Below are 20,493 nucleotides of genomic sequence, written 5' to 3' on the forward strand. Positions count from 1 at the left end.
ATTCTATTACATATTACTGTATTTTCCCATGTAGTAGTACATGCCCCCGTGCATAAGACACCCCATATTAAGAAAATGGGAGGGATCCCATTTTCCTCGTTTTAAACACGAAAAAGTATGACATATTTAATATTATATTATATTATATTATATTATATTATATTATATTATATTATATTATATTATATTATATTATAATACAGGGTGACTCATAATGAAGTATACAGTTTCAACACACTACAAAAAAGAAGAATGTAATATCTTTTGTTATCTGTAACAGGATTGTAGGGGAATGTTTAACTTTTTTTAGAAACAGTCACAGATGTTCTATGTGTGCACCCTTTGTCACATGACACACATCACAATTGCAAGTGCCGTTGCACAACAAACTCCGTTTTGCTCAATTCAAGAACACAAAACGCCTTCTCCACTGCAGACGCAGCCATTTCGCCTGACTAGTCATGTGACACGCGCACTCTCACCTCCATCACTTCCCTCAGTCGCGGGACACTAACTTTATGAGTACATCTACCTCACGGTTCGCAGCTGTTTTCCGTGTCGGTGCCTGTCTTACAGGATCTGGAAACTGTATATTTCATTATGAATCACCCTGTATTATATTGTTTTGGTGTCCAATCACTGCATTACTATAGGATACTTCATTTCAATCAATCAAATCTTTATTACGGTAGTAGACCAGCATTCAGTAGGGTGGGGTACAGTCATTTCCAATCTGTAAAATGTTTTGGAAAGCTTAAAAGTATTAAAACACAAAGTATATATAAAAGTCTAAAAGAAGCTAAAAGAAGGGTTTCAGAGCATTAAATGGATGTGGAAGAGCATAAAAGGTTAGTATATAAAGACTATGGCTATCCATTTACAGGGCACTCTGATATGAGTGTTCATTAAATCTAGTGCAGGGGTCTGCAACATTTACGACAAAAAGAGCCACTTGGACCCGTTTCCGAAGGAAAAAAAACTGGGAGCCACAAAACTCGTCATTATAAAAATAACTTTTTTGTCACTTGTTTTTATTATTTCTTTGTTTGACCCCTCAGAATTACTCCTCCTCATAGAAATAAATGTTAAATTAACAAGTTCCCTTTTTGTGTGTGTGTGTTCTTCAGTGGCGTAGTGTGGGTTGTGTTCACCTTGATTGGAATGAAACCTAAAGCAGAAGACCCACTGAAATGCAATTATTAACTTGGTTTCGGGTTTACACCAACCATTCTTCTTTTCGCAGTTGAGACGTTATTTCTGACCATTCACTTTGTTCTGATTGATAAACTCATTCTTTAACGTCATCTGAATCTTTTGCTATTGGTTTATATATGCAGTGGTACCTCGGGTTAAGAACTTAATTTGTTCTGGAGGTCCGTTCTTAACCTGAAACTGTTCTTAACCTGAAGCACCACTTTAGCTAATGGGGCCTCCTGCTGCCGCTGCACCGCCGGAGCACGATTTCTGTTCTCATCCTGAAGAAACGTTCTAAACCCAAGGTACTATTTCTGGGTTAGCAGAGTCTGTAACCTGAAGCGTCTGTAACCCGAGGTACCACTGTATGTATATAAATTTAGAACATTATTGTAAAGGTACAAGAAAGGAGCTTCCAAACCAACATCAGGAAAAACTTTCTGATAACAATGACTCCCGAATAAAACATAGAAGATGCAGAGAGAAGCCCCGAACAATGGGGACTCCTCCTTTTTAAAAGTTTCTCCAGGTTACCCCCAACACCTTCTTGGAAGCATCACACACATGCCGTGAACATGGCATAGAACAGGTGTGGTACTGGGGTGAAAACTGATGCTGTGTCAATCAAAAATGTAAGATAAAGAGAAATACCTGCCATCTCGGACCTTCCAGACCATGTCAAGTACCCCCCCCCCCCTTTGTCTTTCCAGGCATTCCAATACAGTGGTACCTCGGGTTAAGTACTTAATTCGTTCTGGAGGTCCGTCCTTAACCTGAGTCTGTTCTTAACCTGAAGCACCACTTTAGCTAATGGGGCCTCCCGCTGCCGCCGCACCGCCGTAACCCGATTTCTGTTCTTATCCTGAAGCAAAGTTCTTAACCTGAAGCACTATTTCTGGGTTAGCGGAGTCTGTAACCTGAAGCGTATGTAACCTGAGGTGCCACTGTACACTGAGACCAGGAGGACATTGTTTCCTGGATGGGTTTGTGTCCGACCCTCCAAAGTCAGGATGGAGGGCTTAACCCTTATGCAATAGGGCAGGTGGGGACGTGACCATAAGCTTCAGAGATTAGGGCAATGCCAGGCTCAGCCCCAAGCCCCTCCTCGGATGGCCACCTTCCCCCTGAAGAAGCAGCCTGGGCAGGATGCCAACCCGTCCCGGGAAGGATTTCTGCTGATTTCTTTCTCCAGATTCCTCCTCAATGGAGGGTCGCTCCAATGCAGCCCGTTGGTGTCCATGGCTTCTTCGCCCTTCCCTGCTTTGGCAGCTGCAGTACCAGCGCAGTCGTCGCTAGAGGGCGATGTTTCGCAACCTCTCCTGATCCCGCGCTTCGGATTGGCAAAGGAAAGAGGGCGCTGTCAGGAAGGGCGCTTGTTGATTGGTCAAGCACTTTATGAATGGGGAAAAGGAGGAAACGAAGGGGATCGCTGTACGCTACGCTGCACGGGGTTGAGCTACAGACGTGCAGGTCTGCAACATGTGCAAAGAGTCGGCGAACAAAACACAGGATCAAAATTCAGGGCGCCGCCGGCGAAGTCAGTCCTCCTTTCTTTTCTCCGCTTACAACCTCCCTGATTTCAGAATGGGGGGGAGAGTCACATTTATAAGCCCCCCCCCCATGGATCAGTAAGGGCATCAGGCCCCCCACCAATTTCAACCCAGAGGGGAGGAGAGGCCAGGAAGCAAGCCGCCCCCTCCCCTCAGCTGGAAGGGGCCTTTAAAATGGGGAGGGGTCAGAGCCACAGATTTTCAGTCCCCTAAGCTATTGGTCTGAAGCTCAACATCCAAAAAACTAAGATCATGGCCACTGGTCCCATCACCTCCTGGCAAATAGAAGGGGAAGAAATGGAGGCAGGGAGAGATTTTACTTTCTTGGGCTCCATGATCACTGCAGATGGTGAAAGCAGTCACGAAATTAAAAGACGCCTGAATCCTTGGGAGAAAGGCGATGGCAAACCTAGACAGCATCTTAAAAAGCAGAGACATCACCTTGCCAACAAAGGTCCGTATGGTTAAAGCTATGGTTTCCGCAATAATAATAATAATAATAATAATAATAATAATAATAATAATAATAATAATTTCTTATTTACCCCGCCCATCTGGCTGGGACTCCCCAGCCACTCTGGGCGGCTTCCATAGAAACCAAAAATACAGTAAAATATCACACGTTAAAAACTTCCCTGAACAGGGCTGCCTTAAGATCTCTTCTGAATGTCAGGTAGTTGTTTGGAAGTGAGAGCTGGACTATAAAGAAGGCTGATGGCCGGAGAATGGATGCTTTTGAATTCTGGTGCTGGAGGAGACTCTTGAGAGTCCCATGGACTGCAAGATCAAACCTCTCCATTCTGAAGGAAATCAGCCCTGAGTGCTCACTGGAAGGACAGATCCTGAAGCTGAGGCTCCAAGACTTTGGCCACCTCATGAGAAGAGAAGACTCCCTGGAAAAGACCCTAAAGTTGGGAAAGATGGAGGGCGCAAGGAGAAGGGGACGACAGAGGATGAGTTTGACCCAACTGCGGGAGGCAGTGGAAGACAGGAGGGCCTGGCGTGCTCTGGTCCAGGGGGTCACGAAGAGTCGGACACGACTAAACGACTAAACAACAAGAAAAAAATATGACAAAAAGGGGGGGGGTGTACCAAGTCTAAGTCCAAGTCTAATTTAAAGGGTTCCTCACATAAAATACATTCTCAAGAGGCTACACAATGAATTAGATGTTGCAAGGGAACTGACCTGCAAAACAAAGAGAATGCAAAACAAAGGTTGTGAATGCCACCAAATGAACCCATGTTTCACCGGGACCTGCCACTATTTGACATGTAAACGTAATCTGAATTTCTTGTAATCATTTACAGGGCTTCAGAGACTGGTTTGTAACCTTCAGCCAAGTATTCTGGGATGTGTATTTTATTTTTTCAACTGCTTTTGTTCCTGTCAGATTGTATTTTTTCCTATGAAATTCACATCATAATACAGCTATTGTGTTGGAAACAATGGTTAACTTAACAGGTAGAGTGATCTTGAGTACAAAAACAGAGGCGGCTTTGATCATAAGATTATTCCATTGTGTTTTTTTCACTCAATCAGTCCCGGAGTGGAATAACTGAAACCAGTAGCATTTAAGTCCAGTCAGATCCATTCATTTCAGTCAGTCTGGTTCTGAGTGGGTCTGAAGTTGAATGCAACACCCAATAAACAAAACAATATTTCCCCTGGTTCCATTTCGGAATGCCGCGAGAGTGATCTACTTCTATGTCAACACTCCCCCCACTCGCAAAGAAAAACCAAAAACCTGCAGGGCGACCATCCGGTTGCACTTTTCCTTCACCTGCTTGCAGATAAACCATCCACGCCAGGCATAAGCAAACTCCGGCCCTCCAGATGTTTGGGACTACAACTCCCATCATCCCTAGCTAACAGGACCAGCGGTCAGGGATGATGGGAATTGTAGTCCCAAACATCTGGAGGGCCACAGTTTGCCTATGCCTGATCCACGCCGCCGTGAGCTCCTTGCAGGAAAAGTAGGATTATAAATGCAATAATTAGTGAAATAAATAAAACAAATAATTAATAATAATAATAATAATAAATTTTATTTATACCCTGCCCTCCCCAGCCAAGGTCAGGCTCAGGGCGGCAAACAACCAATAATAAAAACGAGTTGAATGAATACAACTTAAAAACAAGATTAAAATACAACATTACAACAATTAAACAATTATAATGCAGCCTCATCACAGGAGGAGAAGGGAAAAAGAAAAAGGGGGAAGTCAATTAGTGTTGTGTGAGTTAATGTAAGTTAATTTGTTGGTGTCTTATGTCAGATGATGCTTTTTTTCTTTTTTCTTTTCTTTATTATTATTTCCTTTTTTATGTATTTTTTCTCTGTGTGACTGTTTTGTATGTTGTCTTTGTTTTAATTGTATGATGTGATATAATGAATCAAAATCAATAAAAAATAAAATAAAAACAAGATTAAAATACATTACATTAAAATACATTACAACATTAAAATACATTACAACATTACAACAATTAAAATGCAGCCTCATCACAGGAGGAGAAAGGAAAAAGAAAAAGGGGGAGGAAATCTATTTATCTATTTATATATTTATATATGCAATAATCGATCAATCAAATCTATACATGCAATAAAATAAAATCAATCAATCAATAAATGGAAGGCTAAAACAAATATCCGACAGCACGTGCCAAGGAACCCGGAAGCGGCTCCACGGCCAACTCCCATCTCCCCCTGCCATTGTCCCTGCCCGAAGGGGCTGACGGGAGATGTAGTTTTAGCCGCTCCCTTTTGGCCCGCCGCCCGCGTGCGCATGCGCGAGAAGGCGGGGCGAGCTGACCCGCCCGGGTGACGTCACTCCCCAGGCGGTATTTCTTTCCCCCGGCGGACTCCAATGCAGGCGCAGAGGACACTCTCGGCATGGAGCGGGCGCTGCTCTTCTCGCTGCTCCTCACGGTCGCCGCTATAGACGCAGGTGAGCACAACCCGCGCATGCGCGAGGAGCCCCGTTCTGGGCTGGAATGCCGGCGCACGTGGTGGTGGTGGTGGGGGGCTCCACTCAGGCCACGCCCACCTCCACCGCCTGCGCCGATTGGCCAGGCGCTCCTCGGCTCTCGGAAAGGCGCCGATTGGACGCTCGCTTGAGCCCGCCCCTCTCCCTGTGACCCCGCCCTTTTATTGGTTGCGGGGGAGTGGGCGGGGCCTCGTTGGGGTTGCCATGGAGACGGGGCCTGTACCTTCAGGCTGAGGAGAGAAATAAACAAGAATAAAGCGTTTTTGTTATTAATACACGGGAATTATAATGCTAGAATTTGGGGGCACGTGTTATGTGTTTATACCCCACTCTCCCTCCATGGGTGGGGTAACTTTTTCTGCTTTTGCCCCATTTTTGTTTCCCACCCCCTCACAACAACCCTGTGAGGTTGGCCACATATTATTATTATTATTATTATTATTATTATTATTATTATTATTATATATTATTTTATTGTTGCTAGCCGCCCTGAGCCCGGCTTCGGCTGGGAAGGGCAGGATATAAATAAAAAAAATATTTTTATTCATTTTATTATTATTATTATTATTATTATTATTAAGCTAGTAAAGCCCAAATGGGCCCCAGTCAGCTTCATGGATGAATGGAGAACAGAACTCCCACCGTCAGGGGCCTAGCCAACTTAAGTTCTACCAAGAGGAGAACATAATGGTCACACGTCAATATTTACCAACTACAGTGGTGCCCCGCAAGACGAACGCCTCGCAAGACGGAAAACCCGCTAGACGAAAGGGTTTTCCGTTTTGGAGGTGCTTCGCAAAACGAATTTCCCTATGGGCTTGCTTCGCAAGAGGAAAATGTCTTGCGAGTTCCTGCAGGGTTTTTTTCCTTCCCCCCCCCTTTTTCTAAGCCGCTAAGCTGCTTATCAGCTGATCCGATAAGCCGCTAAAAGCCGCTAATAGCGCTAATCCGCTAAGCCGTCAATGGGCTTGCTTCGCAAGACGAAAAAACCGCTAGACGAAGAGAATCGCGGAACGGATTCTTTTCGTCTTGCGGGGCACCACTGTATTACAAAATACAAGCAAAATACATATTTTTTCAGATAAGCACACACATAAAAAAAAAGAAAAAAGGAAGAAAAGAAAAAGGAAAATTGCAAAAAGAAGAAAAATTGGAAGAATTCTCTCCAAATTTGCTCGATGGAAGCAAGTCAAACAATGACGTTTTATTGTTGAGATATTTGTGGAGTGAATTCAGAACTGCATTTTAAATTGCATTTTGACCCGTATTTTAAATTGGTCCCCCCCCCCCGCAATGTTTTTACTGTAATTTTACTGTTGTTAGCCGCCCTGAGCCCGCCTCTGGCCGGGGAGGGCGGAGTATAAATAATTTTTTTTAAAAATTATTATTATTATTATTATTATACTGTAATTTCAGCGAGGTTAGGACTGAAGCTAGATGCATCCTTAAGCATTAACCATCAAGTTATACAGGCAGTAATTGGGCACATACGTATCGTACATCTTATAGCACATGGCTTTCCCCCCCTAAAAAAAATTACCCTGGGAGCTGTAGTTCACCTTTGTCGAGGTACTGGGAATTGTAGTTCACCCGTTTCAGAGGTGCTATAGATCCTGGGAGTCTTTGGGTTGAAGCTGCGTGCTTCAAATGCTGTCTGAGGAAACTTGCAGCCAGTCTTTTGAATTTGTTGTTTAGTCGTTTAGTCATGTCCGACTCTTCGTGACCCCCTGGACCAGAGCACGCCAGGCACTCCTGTCTTCCCCTGCCTCCCGCAGTTTGGTCAAACTCATGCTGGTAGCTTCAAGAACACCGTCCCACCATCCTGTCCTCTGTCGTCCCCTTCTCCTTGTGCCCTCCATCTTTCCCAACATCAGGGTCTTTTCCAGGGAGTCTTCTCTTCTCATGAGGTGGCCAAAGAATTGGAGCCTCAGCTTCAGGATCTGTCCTTCCAGTGAGCACTCAGGGCTGATTTCCTTCCGAATGGATCGGTTTGATCTTCTTGCAGTCCATGGGACTCTCAAGAGTCTCCTCCAGCACCAGAATTCAAAAGCATCCATTCTTCGGCGATCAGCCTTCTTTATGGTCCAGTTCTCACTTCCATACCTCACTACTGGGGAAACCATAGCTTTAACTATATGGACCTTTGTTGGCAAGGTGATGTCTCTGCTTTTTAAGACGCTGTCTAGGTTTGCCATTGCCTTCCTCCCAAGGAGCAGGCGTCTTTTAATTTCGTGACTGCTGTCACCATCTGCAGTGATCATGGAGCCCAAGAAAGTAAAATCTCTCACTGCCTCCATTTCTCCCCCTTCTGTTTGCCAGGAGGTGATGGGCCCAGTGGCCATGATCTTGGTTTTTTTGATGTTGAGCTTCAGACCATATTATCCTTCGTGGCGAAGGGGCTTGAATAACTCAGAGAAGCTATGAGCTATGCCGAGCAGGGCACCCAAGATGGACAGGTCATAGTGGAGAGTTTTGTTCAAACGTGATCCACCTGGAGCACGAACCGGCAAGCCACTCCAGTATCCCTGCCAAGAAAACTCCATGGACAAAGACAACAGGCACACGTCGATATTTTCCATTAATTTCAGCGAGAGTAGAACTGAAGCTAGATGCATCCTTAAGCATTAACCATCAAGCTATAGAGGAAGTAATTGGGCACATCCACATTGTACATCTTATAGCACATGGCTTCCCCCCCCCCCCAAAATATATACCCTGGGAACTGTAGTGCACCTTTGTCGAGGTACTGGGAATTGTAGTTCACCCGTTTCGGAGGTGCTATATATCCTGGGAGTCTTTGGGTTGAAGCTGCCTGCTTCAAATGCTGTTTGAGCAAACTTGCAGCCAGTCTTTTTAATTTAATGAATGCAATTATCCCTCATGGGAGAGGTCAAGGCCGAATAAACGATTTTTCTCCCCGCTCTTTGGCACGACTGATTAGGCTTAGCAAGAGTGACTTGGCTCAAGGTCACTCAGCAAGTTTCATGGCCAAGTGTTGATTTTTTTTAAAAAAATGTATTTGTATTAAAGATTTTCTTGATTTACAAAGGTATGTGCAATGTCTCTCTCTCTCGTATTTTTTCTCCACGTTACACTTTTTTTCTTTTTCTTTTTAACAAATCGGTTTCATTTGTTGAGACGTTAGGAAGAATAAGGGGAAAGAGGTGGAGGGGGGGGAGCCAAGTGTAGATTTGAACCCAGGTCCTGCATCTCCTTAGGCTAGGTCCTATGTTACACCTGCTCAGAGCAGTTCCATTTTAACTGAAATTGTAATAATTGGGACCCCGAGGGACATCTAGTCCAACCCCCTGCAATGCAGGAATTCATGTTATGTCTATCAGTGGGTCTACTCTGACTGGGAATTACTGGGTACAGCCCACCTGACAACACCCATCCCAACCCCCGGTGTATTCATACATACATAAGGGTGGGTCACTGCTTGTTTTAGGTCTCCTGACCCTTCCCTGTTCATTGGCATCATTTACTGATATTTCTTTTCCTGCCAAAAAAAAAACCTACTTGGCACTTAAGCCACAATCTTGCTATTTCTTCATTCCTGTGATATTTCAGAGCTTATTTTTATTTCTGCGCAGCTAAAGCCCTCTATTCAAACCCAGTTCCAATAAAAATCCCACCTAGGGGTACTGAATATATAACCTTTATTATGCTGAACCAAAAAGCACCCCCGCTGCTCCTATTATGAACGAATGTGCAGCCAAAATCCTGTTCGATAAGAAAATTCCAACAAGGGGCGTCGGAAAAAAATAATCCTGATTGTACCCAGAGAAAAAAAACCACCCCACCCCACTGTGGTTGAAACTTTTGTCCAGTTCTAATAACGTGTGATATTTTTTCTTCGCCCATAAAAATAAGCTGTGATAAGGAATTCCAGAGAGTGGCAACATGAGAACAGTTCTACGAGTCCCCTATATGTTAGCCAACTGTCTTTCATATTATTTCTATGCATGGTTGATGACTCTATAGGCGATAGTCACCAGGGAGCTTTGGCTGTTACTATTGTTTTATTTCTTTCCCAAACTTCGAATAGGGCCTTTCTCACCAAATGATTAGTAAAGCCTCTATGTGCTTTTATTTTATCATGACCCAGGGCCTTTTCAGTGGTGGCTCCCCATTTGTGGAACGCTCTCCCCAGTGAGGCTTTAAGCCAAAACATTTCTTTTTTACCAGGCCTTTGGGTCTCAATTATCTGTCTCCTCGATTTGGTGAAATATTGCCATCCTTTACTTTTTTATTTTTCTTTGTGTGGGTGTTTCCCCCGCTTTTATGCCGGCTTCAAGGTACGTTCATTTATATGTGGTAAGTCGCCTCAAATTACCTTGGTGTGACCCATTTATTTATTTATTCATTTAATTCACAAAAACTTTCATGCCACTTGATAGGGTTTTTTTTTAAGGACTGCAAAAAAGGTAAGATCGGGAAGGATTTTGTTGTTGTTGTTGTTGAGTCGTTTAGTCGTGTCCGACTCTTCGTGACCCCCTGGACCAGAGCACGCCAGGCACTCCTGTCTTCTACTGCCTCCCGCAGTTTGGTCAAACTCATGTTCATAGCTTCGAGAACACTGTCCCACCATCTCGTCCTCCGTCGTCCCCTTCTCCTTGTGCCCTCCATCCTTCCCAACATCAGGGTCTTTTCCAGGGAGTCTTCTCTTCTCAGGAGGTGGCCAAAGTACTGGAGCCTCAGCTTCACGATCTGTCCTTCCAGTGAGCACTCAGGGCTGATTTCCTTCCGAATGGAGGGGTTTGATCTTCTTGCAGTCCATGGGACTCTCAAGAGTCTCCTCCAGCACCAGAATTCAAAAGCATCCATTCTTCGGCGATCAGCCTTCTTGATGGTCCAGCTCAGTCCAGTTATGGGAAGGATTTACAATATATTAAAACATAACAAGAAGTTTAAAAAGCTGAAGCAGATTGAAATGCACACCAGCTTTTCTTTTCTTTTTTAAAATATATTTATTTAATTTTACAAAAGAACAAAAGAATTTCAAAACCACAAAGCCAATCACAAACATACATCAGAATACAAAAAACAAATTAAAAATAAAAACTCCAATTTTTAAATTCATGTTTACATAGCAATCTTTCTTGACTTCCTCCCGCCTCCCTTTTCTGTGTTCCTCTTTGTCCAATCAGATACAGCAAATCCTTACCCTCTTTCAAAACTCATTTCTAATTATTAAAATCACTTCTATTATGTCTCCGATCTTTCCTCCTTATGTTTAAACACCTTTAACATATTGTTTACTCTTGACATAATATAACTTTAATCTTTCACCCTTTTTCTATTACGTTTTTGCATACTTTTTAACACTGTATCACCAATGCCATATTATTTTTATATCCAGCATCATTTTAGCATTCATAAACCTTGCAGTATTTCTGCAGATAGGTCTTAAACTTCTTCCAGTCCTCTTCCACCGCTTCTTCTCCCAGGTCTCGGATTCTGCCAGTCATTTCTGCCAATTCCATATAGTCCATTACTTGCATTTGCCATTCTTCCGAAATGCACACCAGCTTTTCTAAGCGGCTGAACTAAACAAGGACGTTCTTAGCAGGCGCTGAGAAAAATAAAGTGATCTCAAGCAGGCTTTTGAGTGTTTGTAAATCCTGCCTAAAGGACGCTGGTGGCGCTGTGCGTTAAACCACAGAGCCTAGGACTTGCCGATCAGAAGGTCGGCGGTTCGAATCCCCGCGACGGGGTGAGCTCCCATTGCTCGGTCCCTGCTCCTGCCAACCTAGCAGTTCGAAAGCACGTCAAAGTGCAAGTAGATAAATGGGTATCGCTCCGGCAGGAAGGTAAACGGTGTTTCCGTGCGCTGCTCTGGTTCGCCAGAAGCGGCTTGGTCCTGCTGGCCACATGACCCGGAAGCTGTACGCCGGCTCCCTCGGCCAATAAAGCGAGATGAGTGCCGCAACCCCAGAGTCGGTCACGACTGGACCTAATGGACCTTTACCTTTTAAAATCCTGCCTCTTTCATAGCTGAGCTGTGGAGTTGCTCCGATGTTCTTGACCATCCTTTTGGGTCTCCCAAATGACTCTCTTGTGTGTGTGTTTGTTTGTGTGTCTCTCCCTTCACAATTCAGAACGTTTCCTTTGCACCCTCGGGAGTTTCCGGTGCAAGGAAGGCGGACAGGTTCCGCTATGCCAGCGGTGCGACGAGAAGCGGGACTGCAGCGACGGCAGCGATGAGAGAGGCTGTCGAGCCGCCAACGTCTCGTGCGGACCCCGCGGGAGGCGGTGCGGCAGCGACGGCCCTTGCCTGCCCTTGGAGAGGATCTGTGACGGCCATGGCGATTGCCCAGACAATTCCGACGAATCCTTAGACGCCTGCGGGCATTGGGTAGACACGACTTCGCCAGCCTGCCCGAAGGATGAGTTTCGGTGCGAACCGGGGGCAGAGTGCTTCCCCCTGGCGTTTGTGTGCGACGGCCATTCTGATTGTCCGGACGAGAGGGATGAACGAGGCTGCCTTCTGGACTTCCCAACGGTTTCGGTAACGCCACCAGCCACTCAGACAGGTAAGTTGTGCATCAGTCTGCTTTAGGGGGCAAACAGGTATCCTGGCAACCATCTCTACCGTAACCCCCTCCTTTAGCTGACCCAGAATACTTTTGCTTTCTCCCCTTTGCCTCTGCTTGCTTCACGTTAAAAGGGTTTTTTAAATATAAAGTTGTCCTTGACTCCCCCAACACCACCACAAATTACCGTATTTTTTGCTCTATAAGACTCACTTTTTCCATCCTAAAAAGTAAGGGGAAATGTGTGTGCGTCTTATGGAGCGAATGCAGGCTGTGCTGCTATCCCAGAAGCTATCCCAGCTTTCGCTGCGCAGCGATCCCTCTTGCTGTTCTGGCTTCTGAGATTAAGAATATTTTTTTTCTTGCTTCCTCCTCCAAAAACTAGGTGCGTCTTGTGGTCTGGTGCATCTTATAGAGCGAAAAATACGGTATTTGGAATGTAGGGGAAATATCACTGTACAGTGGTACCTTGGTTCTCGAACTTAATCCGTTCCAGGAGTCCGTTCAACTCCTGAAACCGTTCGAAAACCAAGGCGCAGCTTCTGATTGGTTGCAGGAGCTTCCTGCTCTTAATCGGAAGCTGTGTCGGATGTTCAGCTTCCAAAAAACGTTTGGAAACTGGAACACTCACTTCCGGGTTTGCGGCGTTCGGGAGCCGATTTGTTCAGGAGCCAAGCCGTTCGAGTACCAAGCTACCACTGTATATTAGTATTGGCAACATAAAAGTGTCCTAAATAAGAAGCACCATTGTGTCGTGATCTTATTAAATACAAAGTTTTGTGAGGGAAGTACACTGGGCACATGGCCATGCACTGAATTTCTGAGGCTCACAGTTCCTAATGATTATTATCACTATGTGTCATCAACTTCTTTTTGATTCCTAGGGCCTTTATTCCCCACCTGCACAGAAATTTATTTATGCGTGTTATTTATTTCACAAAATCTGTACGCTGCTTGATTGTAACCATAAACCGCAAAGTGGTTTGCAGAGAAATAGAACCGTAAAACCAAGGAATGCAATGCATTAAAACATAAAAAGGGACCCCTGACCCTTAGGTCCAGTCGAGGCCGACTCTGGGATTGCAACGCTCATCTCGCTTTATTGGCCGAGGGAGCCAGCATACAGCTTCCAGGTCATGTGGCCAGCATGACTAAGCCGCTTCTGGCGAACCAGAGCAGCGCACAGAAACGCCGTTTACCTTCCCGCCAGAGCTGTACCTATTTATCTACTTTGCACTATGACATGCTTTCGAACTGCTAGGTTGGCAGGAGCAGGGACCGAGCAACGGGAGCTCACTCCGTCGCGGGGATTCAAACCACCAACCTTCTGATCGGCAAGTCCTAGGCTCTGGCGGTTTAACCCACCGCGCCACTCGCGTCCCATAAAACAGTTAAAATATGAAAATGGATTTCAATGCAAAACAAGCTTTTTTCGGAGTGGAATCTCCTGGAAGAAGTTGGGGCTGGCCGGCACCCTGAACCTGAATCGCTCCACGCTGCAAAATGCTCTTGCAGACCCTGCTTAGCCTTGTTTTACAGGTGCTATAAAACTGCAGCTTGTGTTGGGTGCAATGTGCTGGTATTGCTGTTGCTGCTGTTGCTGCCAAGTTTTGATGAGACCTTTTATTGTCTGTGGTGCTCCTGTGCTGCCCGGGAGTACTTTCCATTTATCTCCCTGCCTTGCCTCTGCCAAAAGGGAATGACCGCCGCACCTTCTTTGCTGGCATAGTTCTCCCTGGAGTTTCAAGGAAAGGGGTGTGGGCAGCGCTGTCTTTAGCATATGCGCCGCCGCGGTGCACAGATCCACCCAGCGCCCCCAAATTTAGTTTAGCCCCCAAATTAACTTTTATTATGCTTATGTCAGACACAACGCTTACGCCTTATCTCTTGTTTACGAAAGAAGAAACAAACTTTTTTTATTTGCTCATTTATTTACAATACAGTGGTACCTTGGGTTAAGTACTTAATTCATTCCGGAGGTCCGCACTTAACCTGAAACTGTTCTTAACCTGAAGCACCACTTTAGCTAATGGGGCCTCCCGCTGCTGCCGCGCCACCGGAGCATGATTTCTGTTCTCATCCTGAAGCAAAGTTCTTAACCAGAGGTAATAGTTCTGGGTTAGCGGAGTCTGTAACCTGAAGCGTATGTAACCTGAAGCGTATGTAACCCGAGGTACCACTGTACACTTACAACACCATTACACTTAAACTTATAAATATTGTTTAGCACCTACTTAGGAGAAAATCAGATGTGTCAAAGGGGCCGCTGAGTCCACTGCCACTTGAAGCATAGCATAGCAGTTACAATACGTAACATAATATTTTGATGTAAGAATTAATTTCACGTGCACGGCGCCGTTGTGAATGACAAGCGCCACCACTGGCGCAGCGCATCTTTGGTAAGTGAGCGCACAAAGTTGAAAGTCCTTTAGTGAAACGGTAGGTATACATTTCGGTAATACCTAGATGTATATATACAGTGGTGTCTCACAAGACGAAATTAATTCGTTCCGCGAGTTGCTTCGTCTTGCGATTTTTTCGTCTTGCGGAGCGCGGATTCCCCGGGTATTAACGGCTTTAAGAAAAAGGAAGCAAACTTGCAAGACGTTTTCGTCTTGCGAAGCAAGCCCATAGGGAAATTCGTCTTGCGAAGCACCTTGAAAAACAGAAAACCCTTTCGTCTAGCGAGTTTTTCGTCTTGCGAGGCATTCGTCTTGCGGGGCACCACTGTATATTGTTTTTCTAGCTTGATCAAAATTATTTATTATTTCATAACAGGTAGATAGTTAAGGGGACGCGGGTGGCGCTGTGGGTTAAACCACAGAGCCTAGGACTTGCCGATTAGAAGGTCAGCGGTTTGAATCCCCACAATGACGGGGTGAGCTCCTGTTGCTCGGTCCCTGCTCCTGCCAACCTAGCAGTTCAAAAGCACGCCAAAGTGCAAGTAGATAAATAGGTACCACTGCATTAGAAGCTTAGAAGTTGGAGGGTCCTATTTGGGGTCTCAGAACCCACGTTTAAACCCCATCTTGCAACATGAGACTCAATCTTCTTTTTTTTAAATTAACCTGCATATGGTATGTTTTTCCCCTTCCCCTTCTTGCCTGCCTTTCTAAGATGGCGTGCCTATCCCTGGAAATGCGATGCCTGCGGATTTGGTGGTTCTTTCCATCATCGGTGAGTCGTAATGGCAAAAGCATTCTTCTATCTGCTTGGTGTTTAATAGTGAGCCATTTCTTATTGAAACCTAAGATGGCCGGATTTGGCCCACCAGGCCATTTCCCCCAAATCACGTATTCCAGTCTCGCACCTGCAGGTTGTTCTCTGCAGCCAATAACAGGATTGAACCTCTGCAGCGTCAGGCCCACCCTCCTGTCAACTTTCACCAATCCTGATCAATATTTGGCCTGCAGAGCCAAATACCATATTTTTCCGTGTATAAGACGCCCCCATGTCTAAGACTCCCTCCTATTTTGGGGGGACTCCAAATTAAGAAAACACCCCTCAGCGCTTCTTGTGTATAAAACAAGCCCCAATTTTAAACCTAACTTTTTGGTTAAAAAAACCTAGTCCTATACACGGAAAAATACGGTAGGTTTCCCAGCCCTGCTCTGTGCCAAAGGTGGCTAACCATTTTTGACTTGGCGGGGTGGGTGTCATCTCCATCATTTTTATTTATTTATTAATTATTATTTTTTTTAATTATAAATTTTATTAGTATTTTCCACATAACAACACAAAAAATATCAAAAAATAACAAAACACAAAACCCAAAAACCAACATTCAAAAAATAATAATAATCCATATCTTACAAGTTAATAAGATAAACACTGAAAAGAAAAACAAACATTGACTTCCACCAATCCCACAGCACCTCCTTTACCTCTCATTGTGTCTTCCTGTTTTCCTTATCATCTCTATCCTAGCATCCAGATATAAATCCCTCTTTCTTATCCTTATCCACTTCACAAGGTTATTCCAGACTCAGCCAGATTTCTGTCCTCGAACCTTGGCTTGACACTCCCATTCCTTTTTCACTTCGCTTATTGGTTTTTCTGTTATTAGATCTGTCAGTTTGGCTAATTCTAAATATTCTGTCATCTCCATCATTGACTAATCCTCTCGGGGCCAAATCGCTGGCACCCTGCATATGCAGACACTTTGTTTGCAAACGTACCGCATGCACACCCACAGAGCGGAAACCGTGTGTCCTGTTTCAGGCAGGGAGAACAGCCATTTGAATATTTTATTCGCAATGATCTTTCCTGCACAGGAAGCCATACCGTGGCCATAGTGATGCAGCTGCCTTTTGGGGGGGGGAGCTGTTAAAGGGAGTGGGGTACACCTGGTTCCTTTGCCCCATCCTTACTGATGCTGTGCACATCCACACACCGAAAACTGGGGTGGGGGACAGTTGGTCCACCGGGGAAAGCTGTTGTTGGCCACTACTGCAGTTGCACCTGGCACTGAAGCTCCCAGTACGTTTCCGAGCACAATTCAAATCGTTGGTCCTGACCATTAAAGCCCTAAACGGCCTTGGTCCAGTATACCTGAAGGAGCGTCTCCACCCCCGTCGTTCTGCCCGGACGCTGAGGTCCAGCGCTGAGGGCCTTCTGGCAGTTCCCTCGCTACGAGAAGCCAAGTTACAGGGAACCAGGCAGAGGGCCTTCTCGGTGGTGGCACCCGCCCTGTGGAACGCCCTCCCACCAGATGTCAAAGAGAAAAACAACTACCAGATTTTTAGAAGACGTCTGAAGGCAGCCCTGTTTAGGGAAGCTTTTAATGCTTAATAGGTTATTGTATTGTATTTTATTTTATTTTCCTTCATTTTTTAAAAAAAATATATTTATTTATTTTTCCAAAAACAAAGGAAACATCAAAACAACACAAAACAGCAAAAACAGTACACCACATAAAAAAGTAAAAAGAAAAGAAAAAGTTAAAAACAAAAACTCCAGTTTTCAGACTCATGTTTACAAAACTTTCTTTCTTGACCTCCTCACGCCTCCCTTTTTTGTATTCCTCTTTGTCCAATCAGATACAGCAAATCCTTACCCTTCTTCAAAACTCATTTCTGGTTATTGTAATCACTTCTATTATGTCTCCAATCTTTCCTCCTTATAATTAAACACCTTTAACATATTGTTTACTTTGACATAATATAACCTTATTTTTCCACCATTTTTCTATTACATTTTTTACATATTTTTTAACACTGTACCACTGATGCCATATTATTTCATATTTTAATATTCCGTTGGAAGCCGCCTAGATGGGCGGTGTATAAATATTAAATTATTATTATTATTATTATTATTATTATTATTATTATTATTATTATATAATTCCCTGTTCAGGGAAGTTTTTAACGTGTGATATTTTACTGTATTTTTGGTTTTTATGGAAGCCGCCCAGAGTGGCTGGGGAGGCCCAGCCAGATGGGCGGGGTATAAATAATAAATTATTATTATTATTATTATTATTATCATCATCATCATCATCCCCCTCTCTCCTTCATTCCGTAGCATTCCTGGCTGTTGTGGTGGCTGCTGTTTTTGCCTCTGCCTGGAGCCGTGCGAAAGCGAGACATCTGGTAAGCTTCAAGTGGGATCACGGTTCAGAGCAGCTGATCGCAAAACAGCAGCCTTGAGAGACTCCTTCCTTCGAGGTACACCTGAGTTACGCATTTGACTCATTCCCCCCCCCCTCTTCACCTGCAGGCCAGTGCCCTTATTAAACCTGCTTCTTCCTAGAACCCTCTTCCCAGCTCAGCCAGTAGAGCATGAGACTCTTAATCTCAGATTGTAGGTTTGAGCCCACGTTGGGCAACAGATTTTTGCATTCCTTGTGGCGCCTTCCAACTCTTCCATCCCGCTGGCTGTCTTGGCTTCCTCTTTAGCCACTCACAACCTCTCCAGCTGGGAGCTGCTGCGCGCGGCTTTGTTTATAGCCACGGGGCTGGGCCGGGGGAAGCCCCCAAAACAGGTCCAGGAGCAGCGGCGAGATTGCGCACAACCTCGCCGCCGCTCCCGGGGCTTGCGGGGCTGGGGAAGCCTGATCTTCCCCCGACCCCGGCCCCCAGAACAGGCTGCTATCCGCAAGCCTTCGGAGCCCGGCGGGAACTCCTGCTCCGAAGGCTTGCGGATAGCTGCCTGAAGCCTGGAGAGTGAGAGGGGTCGGTGAGCACCAGGCTTCAGCGAAAGTCTGCATTCGCTCCATAGAACGCACACACATTTCCCCTTCATTTTTGGAGGGGGGAAGTGCGTCCTATAGAGCGAAAAATACGGTAGATTTCCCCTCAATTAAGAAATGATTGGTGTTTCATGGATTCTGACTCTTACCGATAATTTCATTTATGATCTCCAGAGCTGGCCTGCCTTCTGAAGCGTGGCGTCTGATTCAACACATCCTCTGAGAAGAACGGCCAACCTTTTAGTTGCTGCTCTTGCTGCTCCCGCCACCTTTCAAGAGGTGCCTTCAGTCAAGAACTTCAGGTGCACATCCGAGTTAGAAGGTCAATCGCTTTCTCAAGGGAGACCTCCCTGTCGCTGGTCCTCATCATCTCAAAACGTATTTATTTCTGCTCTCTGGCTCCTTGATCTTCCATGGCAAAGAGCTGCTGAGTTTAGCCACTGCAGCTATGAACAGAGGCTCAAAAGGGTACTGGAAAATGTGGGGCACGCATTAATAAAAACAGCATTATTATCCAGTAGGCTTTGGTGGAAACTGCATCAAATGCATATTTGAATTGCCGTTTTAGGTTGTTTTTCCTCTATACTGGGCAATTTGCCGTTTGGCTAAAACCTTTCCCTACATTTTCCCCAGTACACTCGGCTTCTCTTTTCCCACCAATTGTGGTGAAAAGCAACAGAAGAAAATCGCCATGGCACATTCCTTTGCCACGCTAGTTTTGCCCGCAGCGAGCATCCTTGTGTGGCAAAAAACGGTTTTTTAAATCATCCCGGTCACCTTGCCTCGTGCAAGCACAGTGTTTTCCCTTGCACAAATCTCCATGGCTGCCTCCGTCTCTTGTGAGAATCAGGCCAAAGGGGGGGGGGAGCCCAGTTTGCTGTTGGGGATAAAACCCCATAGGTTGTCCTAAAATGTCCCAAAAGGATCTTCTAAAATGTCCAGCTGGAACAACTCCGTTGCTTAAGCGTTTGACACAGAATCAACTCTGGAAACTTGTAAAAGATTAAAAAAAAACTTTTTGGAGAAAAAATAACTTGGGAGTTTTGGCTTTTATTCTCTTATTTCTCTCTCCCCATCTTGCCAATACATTTTTTTGTTTTGTTTTTCACTTTAATACAAGAGCTAAACTACATATAACTGCAGTAACTTGCCCAGGGATTTATTATTAAGTACACAAGGAATACAGTGGCTGGGGAAACTCAGCCAGATGGACGGGGTATAAATAATAAATTATTATTATTATTATTATTATTTATTATTATTTCTGGTAGTCTCTCCACAGAGATTCTTTCCCCCCCCCCATTCATTCGGTTTAATTGTATGCCGCTTTCTCACAAATAAACCATGCCCAAAATGGCTTAGAACAAAGAAACGACAATATTATTATTTTTTGCGTAAAACAGAGCAAAACATTAACAATTTCATAACAACTCAGCAAAACAAAGATATAATACCATGTTGCTCAGTGTTTTCCAATTCTACAATATCCATTTTGAGGATGTTTTGAGGATGGTCGTACTTCTAGCCAGGCTACGTGCTGGCACTGTAAGGGTAACTGGGTGTGAGGTGACAGGAAAACAGTTTTTAGCAGGGTGTTCTGGGAAGAAGAAGGAAGAAGAGAGACTGGGATCTATCCACAGAGATTCTTGTGTTGTGAAGGTGGAATCCAAGTTATCTTCCGTCTCATTTATAAAGGAAGGAAACCAAGTCTCAAAAAAAGTGTCCCTCCCTGATGTTCCTTTAATCACCCTTCTGCGGCGACTAAGGCATTCCGAGAGAATTCCAGATATTATTTAATCAGATTTCAGTGAGGATTTCCAGTATCGGGCTATCGTTAATTGGGCTGACGGTTACAAACACTAAACTAAATCCCTGCAATTTAAAGTTGTTGTTTAAATGTGGGTCTGATGATAATAAGGTGAGGACCGAATTGCGTGGGGGGAGGGATTGCTGCATAATTTTGGAAATAATGCGAAACACCTTTCCCCTCAGCGTGCAATTCTTCCCTTATTTCTACGATGAGGGGAGGAGT

At 44.7% G+C, this 20,493-nt stretch overlaps 1 protein-coding gene and 1 long non-coding RNA gene across 5 annotated transcripts in view; one reads left to right on the forward strand and one right to left on the reverse strand.

Moving 5' to 3' along the window:
- The window catches only part of LOC309333085, a 30,611-nt gene extending 29,517 nt beyond the window's left edge, over window positions 1-1,094 (reverse strand). For all 3 annotated transcript variants that reach the window (XR_014152362.1, XR_014152363.1, XR_014152364.1), the window contains exon 1: window positions 483-1,094. This is a non-coding gene — a long non-coding RNA (uncharacterized lncRNA). The remainder of the gene's footprint in view (window positions 1-482) is intronic.
- Window positions 1,095-5,454: 4,360 nt separating this feature from the next.
- Window positions 5,455-19,494, forward strand: CD320 (CD320 molecule). Of its 2 annotated transcripts, XM_081846461.1 has the most exons (5): window positions 5,455-5,693; window positions 11,834-12,268; window positions 15,386-15,445; window positions 17,795-17,937; window positions 18,636-19,494. In XM_081846461.1, the coding sequence occupies exons 1-4, from the start codon at window positions 5,639-5,641 to the stop codon at window positions 17,917-17,919; spliced, it is 675 nt and encodes a 224-aa protein (XP_081702587.1). In that variant the 5' UTR covers window positions 5,455-5,638; the 3' UTR covers window positions 17,920-17,937; window positions 18,636-19,494. The 2 variants fall into 2 exon arrangements, with proteins under 2 accessions (XP_081702587.1, XP_081702588.1); XM_081846462.1 differs by lacking the exon at window positions 15,386-15,445.
- Window positions 19,495-20,493: the final 999 nt, after the last annotated feature.

The sequence above is a fragment of the Podarcis erhardii genome (assembly GCF_964252035.2).
Source record: "Podarcis erhardii genome assembly, chromosome: 18".
Lineage (NCBI taxonomy): Eukaryota > Metazoa > Chordata > Lepidosauria > Squamata > Lacertidae > Podarcis > Podarcis erhardii.

Bases quoted from the DNA above. Each gene is read 5' to 3' on its own strand.
- CD320 (XM_081846461.1), top strand. From the start codon at position 5,639: ATGGAGCGGGCGCTGCTCTTCTCGCTGCTCCTCACGGTCGCCGCTATA. The intron at 5,694-11,833 runs GTGAGCACAACC...TTCACAATTCAG, and splicing joins GGTCGCCGCTATAGACGCAG to AACGTTTCCTTTGCACCCTC. The intron at 12,269-15,385 runs GTAAGTTGTGCA...TGCCTTTCTAAG, and splicing joins GCCACCAGCCACTCAGACAG to ATGGCGTGCCTATCCCTGGA.